This window comes from Lemur catta, chromosome 6, assembly GCF_020740605.2.
Source record: "Lemur catta isolate mLemCat1 chromosome 6, mLemCat1.pri, whole genome shotgun sequence".
NCBI classification, from domain to species: Eukaryota; Metazoa; Chordata; class Mammalia; order Primates; family Lemuridae; genus Lemur; species Lemur catta.
Genome location: NC_059133.1, coordinates 69,006,572 through 69,022,787, shown reverse-complemented (window position 1 = coordinate 69,022,787; position 16,216 = coordinate 69,006,572). Strand labels below are relative to the sequence as shown.

General features: G+C 39.1%; 1 protein-coding gene and 1 pseudogene across 5 annotated transcripts in view; both read right to left on the bottom strand.

Annotated features, from left to right (window-relative positions):
- Positions 1-16,216, bottom strand: part of DENND5B (DENN domain containing 5B) — a 164,852-nt gene that overhangs the window by 59,774 nt on the left and 88,862 nt on the right. For all 5 annotated transcript variants that reach the window (XM_045554065.1, XM_045554069.1, XM_045554067.1 and 2 more), the window contains exon 3: positions 14,073-14,739. In XM_045554065.1, coding sequence (XP_045410021.1) covers positions 14,073-14,739 — 667 coding nt within the window. The remainder of the gene's footprint in view (positions 1-14,072; positions 14,740-16,216) is intronic.
- On the bottom strand, positions 3,432-6,805 carry LOC123640242 (annotated as a pseudogene).

The following is a 16,216-nucleotide window of genomic DNA, read 5'->3' as shown; positions in this document are numbered from 1 at the left end:
AAGACAATCACTTCCTAAAAAGAAGCAAACAACTCAGCTAGCTTCTTAAAAAAAAAAAAAAAACCCTAAAATTAAAATATAGTTTTTTAAATAGAATTACCTTTTTTACAACATTAAATGAGACAACAGTAACTACTTAATAGCCCTTAAATAATTTAATGTAGGGGTATATTCTTTCTCTAATACTTTGCCCACTTTCAACTTTGAAATGCCTTACTTAGAAATAGGTTTTTTTTTTTTTAAGAAAAAGGAGAAGATTCACTTGGTTAATAAATATTAATCATTTATTCTGTCAATCCCCTTCAGTCAAAAAACCCTAGGAGCACACCTGTACTTAACAGGTTGGGTGTATTACTCATTGCAGAGAGGGAGAGAGCACACCTTGGGGAACTGTAACATGTTTCAGTGAAGAAGGAAACTACTACAGGATTTGGGCTTTGGATGGATAATTTTAGGAAGTCTAAGGAAATGGAGACTTGCTTTGGATTGGGAGCTGTCACAAATCAAGCAATTCTATGAGTATCTCAGTAAATCCGATTTATAGGGAGGGTAGACTAAAGTGGGAATAAAGCTGTAACTGGTTAGGAAGTAGCAGTTACTAACTTTATGAGAGGAGAGGAGGTTTGGATTTTTGAGGGTTGCACAGTGATCTTGCTTGATGTTCTTGTGATGTTATGTCCTACGAGAGAACATGGCTTAGCTGCGAACATCAGATCAATCTGCATAACAGTAACATTACTCTATGAGAGCCAGATCAGTTCCTAGACATCAGAGTCTGCTTTTTTCTTTCTCAATTATAAGCCAGACACAGGTGAAAGGCTCAAGGTTTTAAGCAGCGAACTCCTGTGCTAGTTATTGCCGCTCAGCTCCAAATCCACTCAGTGTATTTTCTTTTACAGTGAGCACAATGTTAAGCTTTGCCAGTAGAGGGCAATCAAGAGACACTGCAGGAGAGAGGGCTTCTCTTCCTGGTTCCAGTGTGCAGCAGCCTGGTGTTCTGCTTGTTTGTGCTACTGCTATACTGTTGATCAGTGGTGGGGATATGTGAGGACATCCAGTGGTTCACTGCCCCGGCCACATGCCCAGAGTCAACCGTCCCTCAGCAAAGTAGCCCAGTGTTCCCCTTCCCATAGCCCTCTCATCACAGACACTGTGCATTTGGACTCATACAGCGGTGCCCTGACGTCTGTGGGCCCACTCACTAGCTGAAGCTCACTTGTGCCTCAGAGGTTTGTTTTCTGCTTGCTTGGTAACTGAGGACCAGCTCTCGCCCACATAACTCACTGATCTTCTCCATACTTTGCAACCCCAATTTCTTCAATGAGGTGTGAACCCCAGCCTTGGGAAACAGATCCCCTCTTCCAAGTTTGTCCTTCCTTGAGTATCTTTCAGCATTTTCTTTATGTCTTTTATAGGTACTCTCCTATTACAGCTTAGTAACACTGCATATTTACATTGCTCTGTTTAAATTACTGTGGTTTCTCTGCCTCTTGATTGGACCTACGCTGAAAGGCACAAGGTTTTAAACAGTCAAATCAAATCCCTAGCAGCTTGGCTACTTTCTTCACTGTTGGTGGGGAAAATGTTCAATCTCCTAGAAAATACAAAACTTTCTACTTGGGCTATTTTCTTGCTTTAGTCATGGAAAACACCACTGTGGGAAATGAAAAAAAAAAAATTACACACTTCTCCCCCTTCTACTAGACACTGAAAGACTGCTTGCTGTACATGGTTTATTTTTCCTTCACCATAATTCCACCCATTTGTTGTGGGTGTCCCACACCTATTCTTCCAGTTCTATATTCTCGTCAAGATTAGTTGAAATATCACACTTCTTAATAATGAAATTACTTAGCAGAAATAAGACAATTCTTTCTAATTGAACCAAGAAATAAAAGGTAAAGTTTTCTTCTTTAAGCATGCTTTAAAAAAATTTAAGTATTTTGGGAAAGTCTTTTTTTTCATTGATACTCAAAGTGATGAATGTGTAACAGAATCATTTTAATATAAAGACAAGCTTCAGCGTGGCATACAAGGCTTCTCATAATTTGGCCCTTGTCTGCTTCATTCCTTATCACCACCCCATATACAGTCACATCACTGCTTGCAGTTCATGTACTGAATGGGATACGTTTTCACATGTCCCCTCCCCTTACGCTGCCTAGCTAAGTTCCACTTACTCCTCACGCAACTGTTCTCTGGAAAGCCTTCCCTAACACTTACCATCACTAGAGTCCTCTCCACATGCTTCAACAGTACCCTATCTTTATTTCCATTACAGCAATTGTTCATCTCATGAAAACCATTTCAATTCTATTATAATTATCTGTTTGCGTGTCTCTTTTCCCTAATAAACCATCACTTTCTAGAGAGCAATGGCTGTATTTTTAACCTCAGTATTTTTAACATTCAACATAGGGCCATGGTGAGTGGCCAATAAATGTGTTGAGAAATTAATATGTTAACATCTAAGGCATGTAAAATAAAACTTTTCAGACATTAAAAAAAATTACACTCGACTATGTTATGCAATGAATTATACTGTCAAAGATTTACCTACCAGGGGCTCTAGCAAAGACACCAAGTTTCAGCCCCTGCCACATTATCCACCAGCACCACCAGGGAGAATACTGTCAGCAGAGGGGTCCAGGTCTGGAGCTGTGGTTGGTGGCACGGGAACCATGGTAGCTTAGTATAGGCACCGTGTCTAGCAAGGTTTATGCCCTGCCAAACACTGCCAAAGGAGACGTGAAGCTGGTGGTGTCTAGCACACCTCTGGTGGACTTCCTGGTGCAGTAGGAGGATTATACACCTATGATCCTAGATGCAGTGCCTGGTTATTACCTGAACCATGCTGACTTTGAGGTCTCAGATTCATGCATAATTTGGCTCATCTCACCAGCTGCACAGAAATTCATCTGAGATATTGCCAACAATGCCCTACAGCACCACAGAACAAAGGCCGCAGCCTCTGGCACCTCCTGAAGCAAGAGCAAAGGCTGTAAGTACTCTAATTATGGAGGACTTGACCCCTGCCCGCTGAGTATGACACCAATGTGAAGCCGCCACACCATGTCACCTGAGTCAGCCAACCTATATGTGCTTGTCTGTTTTTGTAATAAACTTTATTGTGATCAAAAAATACCAAAGAAAGGGCTAATGACAGATTAAACACAGGTAAATAGAGAATAAACCGGGAGACAGATGTGGAAAAATTACTCAGAATGCAGTACACAGATAATGATATAGAAAAAGAGGTTAAGAGGCATGGAAGATTGAGCAAGAAAGACTAACATGTTTAATTAGAGTTTCAGAAGGATAAAAAAAGAAAAAAATGGATGGAAGCAATATTTATTTATTTAGAGTGTTATGAGAATTAGAGATTTAATAGAAAAATCTTTATTTATTATCAAAGAATGCTCCTTTTCCTTCTAATCCTTTCTCTTCTTCCTGCTGAAAGATGAATTTATCCAGACAGCATTGTCCATGGTATTTATATGCTGTCCCCCAGCTCCACTGGCTCACTTAGTGTCAATTCCTAAATCTTTAGGATTAGTCACTGGATTAATCTCAGTAGGCTGGGGTAATATTGCTGCAGTCATGGTTCTAGGATGGATGCTGCCTTGTTTCTCTGTCTTTGGCACTATTTGTACCCTCTGCACACCTCCTTCCAATTTCATGTGCCTACAGGCTTCTGAACCCCCAATGCTGGCAGATGCATGTCTAAGGCCACCTCTAGGATCAAACTGTTTTCATCTGTTTCTTCTGAGGGAACCAAAAGTAAGATAATCTGATGCGCTTCAACTGAGTTGTTTCTTTTTGACACAAAGTTATTTCACTCTCTGCAAGTTTCCTTAAATCTTCATTCTCACCATTCTGCAACTGCTCAGTCTCCTGCAGCTCCTGCTTCTTCTCACTCAGTAGTTTGGCCACCATTACCAGCTCAGGCCTCCTGAACCACAACTGGGCTTCAGACCCAGCCTGGCATAAGGAAGGTCCACAAGGGCGCACTCTGGGCAAACAGCTCCTCCAGGAGTGGGCTACCACACCATCAGGGCCAGAGGGCTGGGCAGAGAGCCCAGCAGGCCCAGAGACACTAAGCAGAGTCCCACAAAAGTTGGGACCACTGGAAGAAATGGTATCTTTAGAAAGATAGTTGAGAATTTCCCAAAATTGGTAAAGCACATTAACTCTTAGATTTCAGGAAATACAATGAATCAGAAGCAGGACAAATAAAGAAAGCCTTGTTCAGACAAAACACAGTCAAAATAGAGGACCACCAAGGACAGCCAGAAAATCTTACATATAACCAGAGTGAAAAGACAGATTTCTGGCCAATGAATGACAACAGTGATTATGACAGCTGACTTCTCAATAGTCACAATGGACATCAGAAAATAGAAGGATATTACCCCCTGAGTACTAACAGAGAAAAAAACTTTTAATCGATAATTTAACATCCAATGAAACTACTGTTCAAAATAAAAACATTTTCAGATGAACAAAATTTAATAGAGAAATCCACCTCAGGAAAAGAACTTCTAAGGGTACACTTTAGGAAGAAGGAGACTGATTCCAGAAGAAATATCTAAGATATGAAATAAAATGTGAATTTTCAAAAAATGGTAACTGTGGGTAAATTTAAACAAAACCAAGCATATAAAATAAAAATGCCTAAGTTGAGAGATTATTAAACTCTAAACAACCATAACAAGTAAGCCATAATAGGGGTAACTGGAGTTAAAGCATTTTACAATGTCTGTATTTTAAAGATTTTTATTAACATAAGACTAACTGTTTTCTTCCCTGGAGATGGGACAGATCAGAATCATCAACTACAGTGGAACACCAATTGTCTGAAGCTGAATGGCCTCCCTGTAAAAGCTCTGTATTTCTGCTTATTATTAGGACGACAGCATTTCAGACAGGAGTCTCCATCCTCCTCCTTTGCCAGCAAAGTAGTAAACTTCTCTTTCCTTCTCCTCCAAAAAAAAAAAAAAAAAAAAAAGGACTAAGTGTTCATGTTAAAATCTCAAAATTTACCATTAAGAAAGAGAAAGAGAAGGCCGGGTGCAGTGGCTCATGCCTGTAATCCTAGCCCTCTGGGAGGCCGAGGCGGGTGGACCGCTCGAGGTCAGGAGTTCGAGACCAGCCTGAGCGAGATCCCGTCTCTACTAAAAATAGAAAGAAATTATCTGGACAACTAAAAATATATATAGAAAAAATTAGCCAGACATGGTGGCACATGCCTGTAGTCCCAGCTACTAGGGAGGCTGAGGCAGTAGGATCACTTGAGCCCAGGAGTTTGAGGTTGCTGTGAGCTAGGCTGATGCCACGGCACTCACTCTAGCCTGGGCAACAAAGTGAGACTCTGTCTCAAAAAAAAAAAAAAAAAAAGAGAGAGAAAGAGCATATAACATCTAAACTAACTGAAAAGACTGCAATGAGAAAAAATTTTCAATACATTCAAAAAAAGGAAAAAAGAGAGGGAGAAAAGCAAGACAAATGGCCAAAATAAATCAACATTTAAAAATTTCTAGATCTGAATGATAATGAAAATACCAAATATTAAAATTTGTGGAATCAGCTATCAGAGGATTCAAATGTTTAAGGTGGGGGGAGAAAGAGAAAGGTTTAATGAGCCCAAAGGAAATAGAAAGAAAAGAATAATAAAGACAAAAAAACAGACATTTAATAAAGCAAAGATACAACACCAATGAAAGTAAAAGCTGGTTCTTTAAAAAGAAAACTGACACACTTTGGGTAAAAATAATTGAAGAAAAAGAGAGAAAGAAGGTACAAATAAACAGGAATGAAAAGAAGGACAAAAGTACAGATGTAGCAGAGGTCAAGAAAATAAGAAAGTATTATTGAGACTATATGCAGATAAATTGAATGCTTAAGAAAAATATTCCTAGAGAAAATAGAAGTGAACAAAAATTATTCAAGAAGAAACTGAGGAGCTTCCAGGCTGTTGAACACATTGAGGTACTGGGAAAGTGGTGCACCCAAAGCAGGCACAGAAGCTCTGCGCCCCACTCCCATAGCCTCTATAATACGTCTCTTCCGTTTGGTTGCTCCTGAGTTGTATCCTTTATAGTAAACCAGTTAACAGTTCTGTGAAACATTCTAGCAACTTACCAAACCTAAGGGTGGAAGTGTGTTGGGGAACCCCTGAATTTATAGTCAGCCAGGAAGAAATGTGGGTAGTCTGGATATCACATTTGTGGCTGGCACCAGAAGTGAGGGCAGTTTTGTGGGATTTAATTCTTAAACCTGTGGAGTCTGACATTAACTCTGGGTAGTGTCAGAATTGAATCGAACTTCTGGGCATCCAGCTGGTATCAGAGCTGGTAGGTGTTGAGAAGGAAAGAACCTCTCATTTGGTGTTAGAAAACACCTCTCACTTGGTGTCAGAAAATGTGGGATTTGCTATAATGGCTCAGGCTCATGGAAACATAGTTTGGGAAGAAAGAAGATGAAAAGGGTGGGGAATGAGGAACTTTTGATTCCTGGGTGGCCACACGGTCACTCATGGTATGGAGCAGCAGCTGTGCTGGGATCAGTTACTAAAGGTAAAAGTTACAGAGGAATTTAAAGAGGGATCCCACACCCCAGGAATTGGTTCACTGGATACACAAGGAAATGCAAACCAATTAAAAAAACAAGTAAAACATAAAATCCCTTTCTTATTGTTGTATGTAAGAACCAAAATGAAATTAAAAGAGTGCTAGGTCAGACCCTTGATGCTGGATCAAGCTCACATTTCAGCTGGTCTGACCTTGACCACTAACCTCAAAGCCATCCCCAAAGGAAAAAACTATGTGGAAACAACAAAGAGTACCCCTAAGACCACTGGTCACCAAACAGTCAGTCCACAAACAGAAAGGGCAAAACCAAGAAACTACAGAAACCAGGGATGCAGTGTAAAGTTGTCTCATTTTGTAGATAACTATCATTAGCTTCCTGAAGAATCTTTACTAGAATAACAAATTTAGGGGCAGTATCTTTATTTTTAAATGCTGCAGAGTGGAAGAACATGCTTGGGTTGACAAAGGACTCACAGGTCACTATGGAACAATCCTAGATGGCTTTTTATGACCCAGACACACTGGAGGTATTTGCTTATTTTTTAAATTTTTCTTTCTTTTTTTAATATGAAGGGGAGGGAGGTTCAATTTCCTTTTTTTTTTTTGAGACAGTCCCACTCGGTCACTCTGGGTAGAGTGCAGTGGCATCATTGCAGCTCACTGCAACCTCAAACTCCTGGGTTTAAGGGATCCTCCTACTTTAGCCTCCCGAGTAGCCAGGACTACAGGCGCTAGCCACCACTCCTGGCTAATTTTTCTATTTTTGGTAGAGATGGGGTCTTGTTCTCAATCAGGCTGCTCTTGAACTCCTGAACTCAAGTGACCCTCCCAGAGTACTACGATTACAGCCATGAGCCACTGTGTCCAGCCCACAGCAGGTTATTTCTAAGGGTACCACTAGACTTAAGGACTGGATAAAAACTATTGTAAGGTCTGTTTACCTTGAAGAGCGAAACTGCCCAATTCCTCCTATCAATGCCAAATGGAACACCCAAGATGAAGCAGCTGATGTACTTTGTACCAAGCCATGTGGGATTGGCTTTATGATAATTGGGATATTCACCCACTGAATATGCCTGTTACCCAGGTCAAATGCTGTGTGGTTAAAGAGGCTTCTTTTACATGAGCACTTCATGTAACTTTACTGCTGCAAAATCGAACAGTCTGAGAAGGCTTATCAAATTTGTTTCCTCTCATCTTACAGATGCTAATAAAAACATTATGTTAATTAATAAAAGAATGTAGAGATGCTGAGGGAAGATTCAAGGGACTTGTCTCAGCAGAGTGCAAATTTTTTAGTGGTTATTAAAAAATGGGGCAAATAAAACACATATTGATGAGACTGAATAAAAAAAAATATTTCTTTTTGAGACAGGGTCTCCCTCCCTCTGTTGCCCAGACTGGAATTAAGTGATGTGATCATAGCTCAATTAACCTCCAACTCCTGAGCTCAAGTCATCCTCCTGCCTCAGCCTCCTAAGTAGCTAGGACTAAAAGCACATGTTACCATGTCCAGCTAATTAAAAAAAAATTTTTTTTTTTTTTGTAGAGATGGGGTCTTGCTATGTTGTACGAGCCAGTCTTGAATTCCTGGCCTCAAGTGATCCTCCCAAAGTGCTGGGATTACTAAGATTATAGGCATGAGTTACTGCCCAGCCCAAAGGTCTTAACAAAGCACTATCAAAGGTTGTTTGACTTATAGGGACCCCTTGATGGCTTCCTAATATTAAACGGCCCAAACAAGTTCACTCTATTTTCCCCAGTATGGAGAAATTTAAAATTTCAGGAAAGCAAAGATCATAATAAGAAACATGACCTGGAATCACTTGGGACAATTGTCAGGCAGATTAATCGAGAGAAAGGCTGACAAAAGGGCCAGGGTCCTTTGGCTTGACACCTTGCTGGGGACCCAAAACCTAATGCACACCAGTGATCAGGAGTGGAGAAGTTTCTGGGACCTTTACACAGGAGCCTCATGCACTGTGGCACCAAAATCTGTTGGTGAAGTCTTCACACAGGCTACAATTAGAATGATAGAACATAAAAATGTTAAGGTTGATAGGATTAAGGTGGAAGTTTGAATGAACCTGGAATGTTTAAACAGGTTTTATCTAAATGTTTTATGGGAATGGATCTTATATTTGACTAGCGAACACTTCCCCTACCTAGTACTGTAAAACAGAAAGCATGTAAATCCACCCTTCTAGCAAAATTAATTGGACATGCTAAATGGGAATGAGTAAGATTGCCTGAGCCTACACAGTATAGAGCAGAAGCTGCAGTGCTGGTACAAATTCTCTGTACAATAGCCCTGTGTGGAGCACAGACTAAGCTTATGTCAAAAGCCTGTGAGTGCCTCCCAGTGACAATTATTGGAGTACTGGACTACAGAATTTCCATTTGAGGGGCAATTAGTGCTTGCTATCAGATATTAATTTAAAGTGTCCCTATGACTTAAAGACATAAAATAATCCTGAAACTCAAAATATCCCTAATCCCTTGGGTGATATTAGAAAAACACTAATGGTAGATAGATGGCAGTAGCCAGAAGCATTCCATGATGAAATGGAAATGGCTTATGCTGGGTCTTATTACCAGACGACTGCGAGGAGGAGATTCTCACAAGCAGGGAGCCTCTTTTCCCCTAGGACTGACTTTGGAACTGGGTGAGAAGCTACTAGATTCTATTGTCACTTGGGCAATGCCCTATAAACAACCTCTCAACTGGTCAACAAAGAACTGTTAGGTTTATGGATGGCAGTGCCAAGGTGAATGGGTAACATCCTGTTCGGAAGGCACCACTCTAATTGAAGAAGGTAAAAACAGATCAGCTCAGTGGGCTAACTTGCATGTTGTTTTTCTAGCAGTGATGGAAGAACTGAACAATGGCAAAAGTTCCTATGTTTGGGTTTTCACTGACTAATGGGCAGAAGCCAATAGGCTAGCCATATGGTCAGGTAGACAGGCAATGGAAATGAGGACCATTAAAGGTATGCTCATGTCAGGTGGGTTCCATACAACTATCTCAACAGTCCCAAATAAGGTCTACCTTATCATTTTAAAAGTATCATGAATAATTTTTAAAATAATATAAGATTCTGTTTATCACAAAGGAAAGCTAACATTATAAAAATATTGGTCAAAGCTGGTCAAATTCTATTGCTTTTAGGATCCAGGTTATGGGAACCCACTTTCTGCCATCAAAATATCAGGTATGGTTTTATGATTTATAAACTCCATAACCAATAAACTATGATGTCCATTTGAGCATGACTAGCAATTTGTGAATAGAAGACCCCCAACTTCAAGGAGCTTCCATTTTCTGATAAGGTTAATTCACACACAACTTACAAGAGGGAGGAAAAGAACAGAAGGAGGAGGGCGGAGGAGCACTGCAAAGACACACAGTCATGCAGTGCCCAAACATATTCCTGAGACTTTAATTATTGGTATCAAAAGTTAGACAGTGGTGTTTAAATTCACTTGTCTTTTATTCCGCCACTATTCCTTTGAAAAGAGAGTCATACTCTGATCTTCCCATTGTCCTCCTCTAGGTATTTCCAGGCTGTAGAATAAAGTGCTCTTTTCTGATCTGGAGTCCTAGAAAAGCCTTTACCTCCTGGGTGTATTCTCTACCTAAAATTTCTAGCTAGTTATCACTGCAAAGTGACTGTGATGTACACATTCTCTAAATAACAGACTGAATCTGTTTAAATGGGCTGTGGACCAGAATTTCAAATCAGTCTAGAAGGACATTTTCATCACTGAAATCCATCTACTTTGATTCACTTTGGGTTTTCATGGTAATTGTTCAGCATTTGCAATGTTTTTAAGTTTATAGCATAGCTTTAACAGTGAATAAGAAATGAAGTATCTGATGTTATTAAAACCAGCTAACACTGAGTCAGGAGGAATGAAGGAGAGCACCAGAGTACAAATCAACATAATGACTCATTTCATTCATTTAAATGCCTTTCTCTAATGGGAGAGACACTGTCAACGTTAAAATCTGCATTTAAACAGAGCTTTCATTTTATACTTTACAATCATTTAGCATGATACCTTTATAACAGACCTGTGCAAGTTAAGAAGTTAAAAATAAATATTGAGACAGATAAAGAAAGGTTAAAGGCAGTGTCCAATACAGTTGACATGGTGGTTAAGTACTCTGGAAAAAGACTGATCCAAGCCTAATTCTTAGTGGTACTTATTAGCTGTATGATCTTGGGCAGATTACTTAGCTTCCTTCCCTGAGCCTCAGTTTCCTCCCTGATAAAACATGTATAGCATATAACAGTACTAATTCATTGTTGAGAGGATTAAATGTAGGGAAAGACCCAAAATGTATGATGCATTTTTGTAGTACAATTCCTGGCATAGAGTGATTTATAAACTTACTGTATGGCACTTCTCTGTGTGTGTGTGTGTGACACTTTAAATTTTCTTTTTTAAAAATCAAGTTCTTTAATTCAGGATTTACACTGTTCTCAGCATACGAGCAAGTTACTAGAAAAATATTCAGATGTCCATAAAATACTCATGTCCATAAATGCTTATTCTTCTTCATTTGAAATTGAAATAAATCAGCAGACATTAATCAACTAAAACTTCTCAACAAACAGAGCAAAAAAGATGAGAGCTCAGAACAGATCACGAGCAGACAAGCAGTGAGACATAAAGTGCTATTTAAAAGAGGAAGTGTGATAATGAAAGGGTTTTTTTTTTCTCTCTTCTAAAAAAAGCATGGCACACAATATAAAAGAACATTTATTAGCTTCTCAACTGTGGAAGAAACAGCTTGACTATTTAATTTTAAAAAGTTATAGGTTAAGTGCAGTGTTTGTTGAACCTTCACAACTCAAGATAAGCATAATTTATAAAGAATCACTTGAAACTAATAAAATAGTAACTACAATGGCATCAGCTATAATTGAGCCAGTGCCAATTATACGCTTAAGTATTTTGTACAGGTTTTCTTATTTCACCTTTACAATGAATCAGTGAAGTGGGGGGACTCTGAAACTGTTACCCTTAGAGAGATGAGAAAACTGACTCTCAGGAAATTTACGTAACTTGCCCATGGTTACAGTTAGTAAATGACAGAGCAAAGATTTGAATCCATGATTGCTATGACTTCAAAAACCAACATTCCAAGCCAGGTGAAGCAGTGCATGCCTGTAGTCCCAGCTACTTGGGAAGTTGAGACAGGAAGATCACTTTAAGCCCAAGAGTTCAAGGCTATGACCACACTTGTAAGCAGCTATTGCACTGCAGCTTGGACAACATAGCAAGATCACATTTCTAAAAACTGAAAAAACAAAAACAAAACCCCAATATTCTTTCTAACCCAAACTGCTTCTCTAGGCAGAATGTTAGGAAATTGAACTAAATGGCCTTTAAGATCCCTTTTAAGTCTAGAATCTAAAATTCCTTTTTCTGGCCAGGTGCGGTGGCTCACGCCTGTAATCCTAGCATTCTGGAAGGCCGAGGTGGGAGGATCGTTTGAGCTCAGGAGTTTGAGACCAGCCTGAGCAACAGTGAGACCCGGTCTCTACTAAAAATATAGAAAGAAATCAGCTGGACAACTAAAAATATGTATAGAAAAAAAAATTAGCCGGGCATGGTGGCACATGCCTGTAGTCCCAGCTACTTGGGAGGCTGAGGCAGTAGGATTTGCTTGAGCCCAGGAGTTTGAGGTTGCTGTGAGCTAGGCTGACGCCACAGCACTCTAGCCCGAGCAACAGAGTAAGACTCTGTCTCCAAAAAAAAAAAAAAAAAAATGTTTTCTCCAATCGGCCAAAACACCTGAGGGTATTACACTCCAAGCCTCTGTCCCTTCTAGACAATCTCCAACCCTGACCCCTTTCAGGAAAAAGTAAGAAACAAAGAGAAAAGCTGGGCATGCTGGCTCATGGCTGTAACCCTAGCACTCTGGAAGGCCAAGGTAGGAGAATAGCTTGAGCCCAGGTGTTCAAGACCAGCCAGAGCAACATAGTATAAGACCCCATCTTTACAAAAAATAGAAAAGTTAGATGGGTGTGGTGGCATGTGCTTGTAGTCCCAGCTACTCGGAAGGCTGAGGTAGGAGGATCACTTGAGCCCAGAATTTTGAGGTTGCAGCGAGCTCCTGCACTTACAGCCTCGGTAACAGAGCGAGACCCTATCTCAAAAAAAAAAAAAAAAAAAGAAGACAACTACTTAAAGTAAAATTTTTCAGATACAGAAAGATGATCTACAAGTAATGATGAGCACTAAAAAAGTGAGCGAAAGAGGAAAGGAAAGAATTTAGATTGGCCATTAGGGAATAACTTCCTGACAACAAAAGTGAGACACTGGAATGTATTATCAGAGAACATTATGTAGGATAAACTGAAGAAAATACAACCTCATGAAGGGCTGTCAACACACAAATAGTGTCAACATACACACAAGATGGGGAAGTACAAATATAGCCTACTTGGCTCAGCCTGGCTTATAATTTAAAATAGAAAAATAAAAAAAGGAAACTGGTAAAATAAGCTTGACGGCAGCAGTCAGGAGATTGCACTACAATTCTGCCAGCGTAAACACAAGTTAGCAAAATGCTAACCCAAATATTTTTGCCACATTTTTTCAAAGAATCAATCAATGCACAGGTACCATCTTATAATTTCCTTCAATCCACTACCCTTTAAGACATAGCATCTCTATTTCCCCTATAAATTCATATTCAGATGAGAACCAGTAACCTAGTCTAGGCTCAACATTAATCATTGTAAATGTACTAGTAAAATAAAACCCTAGTTTGTTAGTTTCCTAAGTGTGTGTTAGATGGAAGAACTTTGAATAAAAGATACCACAAAGATAACTTCCTTCTGAGATTAAAAAAAAAACAAAAAAACCAAAAAACCACACATATACACACACGCACAACTCTGGCAGAACTGTTAGACCTGGTTTGAAAGTCACATCTGTCTCATGCCTGCTCACCTGCTCTCTCTCTCTCATGTAAAACGCTCCCACAGTCAAAGACCCAAAGTGATTGCCTCAGGAAGCTGCAGAGTCAACAACCGCATTTATTCCTTTTCAATGTCAGCTGAGTTTTGATGTGACCCTCTACTAATCTGTAAAGAACGGGAAGTCTACACGTTTCTGGTAGTAACAGGATTCCTTCACTCTCATTATGAAAAGAAATAAAATTTCTTATGATGATTATATATTATCAGGAAAAAAGGGCCATTTCCATTAAAAAAATACATATACTCAAATTAGTCAAGTTAACACTTTTGTATTCCTTCTTGTTTCTCTCCGCCGTCAATACCACCTCAAAGAGAAGCATTGTTTCAGCCTTTGGTCCCACTCATACCTGCTCCTTTTACACAAAACAGAAAAGACTGTAACCATTATTTATTTTGTCCTAGTAATATACTCCATGAAAATACAGTAGTAGTTGGGAGCATAATTACTTGTTTTTGGAAAACTTAAAATCCAAGGAAGACCTACCTTGTGAGTACAGAAGGATCTGCATCTCCAAAAGAACACAGGTAAACACCTGTACCAGGTTCTCTAATCCCAGGAGCTCAAATGCCTCTCGAAGGGGATAATCAGAAAGTGGGAGTTCATTGGGCCCAGGCCTCTGGCAGATGACAGGTTCATAAACACCATAAAATTTCAGTGATCTCCCTGGAGGTGGAAGGGGTACCTCATAAAGAATATTATGGATATAGCTCTCAAGTGGCAAGGGTGGTGGCTGCTGTGAGGTAACTGCCTTGTAAAGCTGGATGAGGAATTTCTTGCAGGCCTGCATGAAAGGCAGCGGTGTGATCAAGCATATACTTTTGGAAACGTACAAGGTGTCTCTGCTGATATCGTAGGAGTTGTATCGCTGGAGTTTCAAAAGGGAAGTTGTATCTCCCTCATCGATACTGCTTGCCAGTGAGTCCATGCTGCAGGAGGACGAAGCATACACGCTGCTGTAATGCTCAGCGTTGTGCATCTGGTACAGAGTCTGCATTGCTGTGCAGATTTGCTTACTTGTAACTTCTTCATAAAAGGTGAGAACAAAACCGTAGGTGCGAGAACCATCTTCCCTGGTAATTATAAATGAGTGGAACTGAGGGTCTTTATTGTCAGTCTGTGTTCTGAAAGACAGCCCTTTAGGCATGCACAACTGTGGAGGAAGGGGGAAAAAAGCATGAAAACACAGTATACAAATAACATCAAACCAGAAAAAAAGTTTGTTTTTTAACATAACCAGACTCAAAAGGATAGGCTTTATCCAGATTTAATATTAGCAATAGTCTTAAATTAGAAATACATTGTAAGTTCCTCATGTACATGTAGATAAAATTATTCTTAAAAGAAATATACACATAAGGAAAAAATCTTTACTGTGTGGTATTACATGTAGGGGACGTTACAAACAAGAAGATCTTTGATTTAGTTCCAGAGTAAACCTCGAACCAAGCTGTGACCTTCAGCAAGCTATGTAACATCTCTGAGTCTCAGTTACTTTATCTACAAGTCGCTACAGTAATGACTTGAAGACATTTCAAGTCATTTGCAAAGACACTTTACAAATATTTAACACTTAAGTACTACTTTTATAGTAATAATGATAGTGTTTCCGAGGATCAGGGAAATAGGAGAAGGCTTATTTAATACATGAAAACAAGTTAAACAAAGATTATTAAAACAACAGCATTGCTACTTTGAACAATATGATACTTTTAGATACAAACTTTGAAAATGTAAAGCTTTTAATTTACTAAAGCAGAAGCATAGAAACAAGATGTTTTAGCTTCTTTCCAGTAGAGATTATGCTTTAGGTCTTGGGAACTACTCAAGATTGAATCAATCTTGGGAATAAAATTACCAGAAAAGTTAAAGATGCTGCTAAATTTAAAATGATTAAAATGCAAAAGAAATTAAAATTAATTATTTAAAACATTTTATATAAAAGAAATAAAACAAATTATAGATAATTTGAAACATATTAATGAAAACAATACATTTTAACCATCCTTACATAAGTATTCATATTTATATATTTCTTTCTACATTTGTATTGCAATAAGCTTTTTGCATAGAAATAATTTAACCATGTTATTACGTTTTTCTATTTTTTTTTTTTGCAGATTTAATAACTGATCTAGTGCAAAAATTAGACAGTCTCCCAAATCCCCACATTACCAAGAAAACACAATTCACCTTAAAAGTTACATGTCTTTCATTCAAACCATCAAAAAAGGCTTAAGTACCTTTATGAGCTAGGCCCTATGACAGTGATATGACGGAGAGACAGACAGACATGGTCCCTGCTCCTATGGTGCTTCCAGTCCAATAAGGATGACAGATGATTAAAAAACTTAGAAAAGGACTACGATAAGGTACATAAGGGCTGCTGTGGAAAAAACCTAGCAGGAGGATGTAAATTAGAAAAGAGGGGGCTACCAGGAAAAAATGAAGTCCAAACTGAAACCTGAGGATGAGTACAGGTGTTAGTAAGATGAAGAAGACCCTAGACAGGACAACATGTGCAAAAGTCCGGAAGAAAGAACGTGAGGGTTTGGGGAACTGAAACAAGGTCAGTGTGGGTGGGGCACAGAATGCAGGGAGGGGGTGAGAGAAAGCAAGAGAAGTAATTA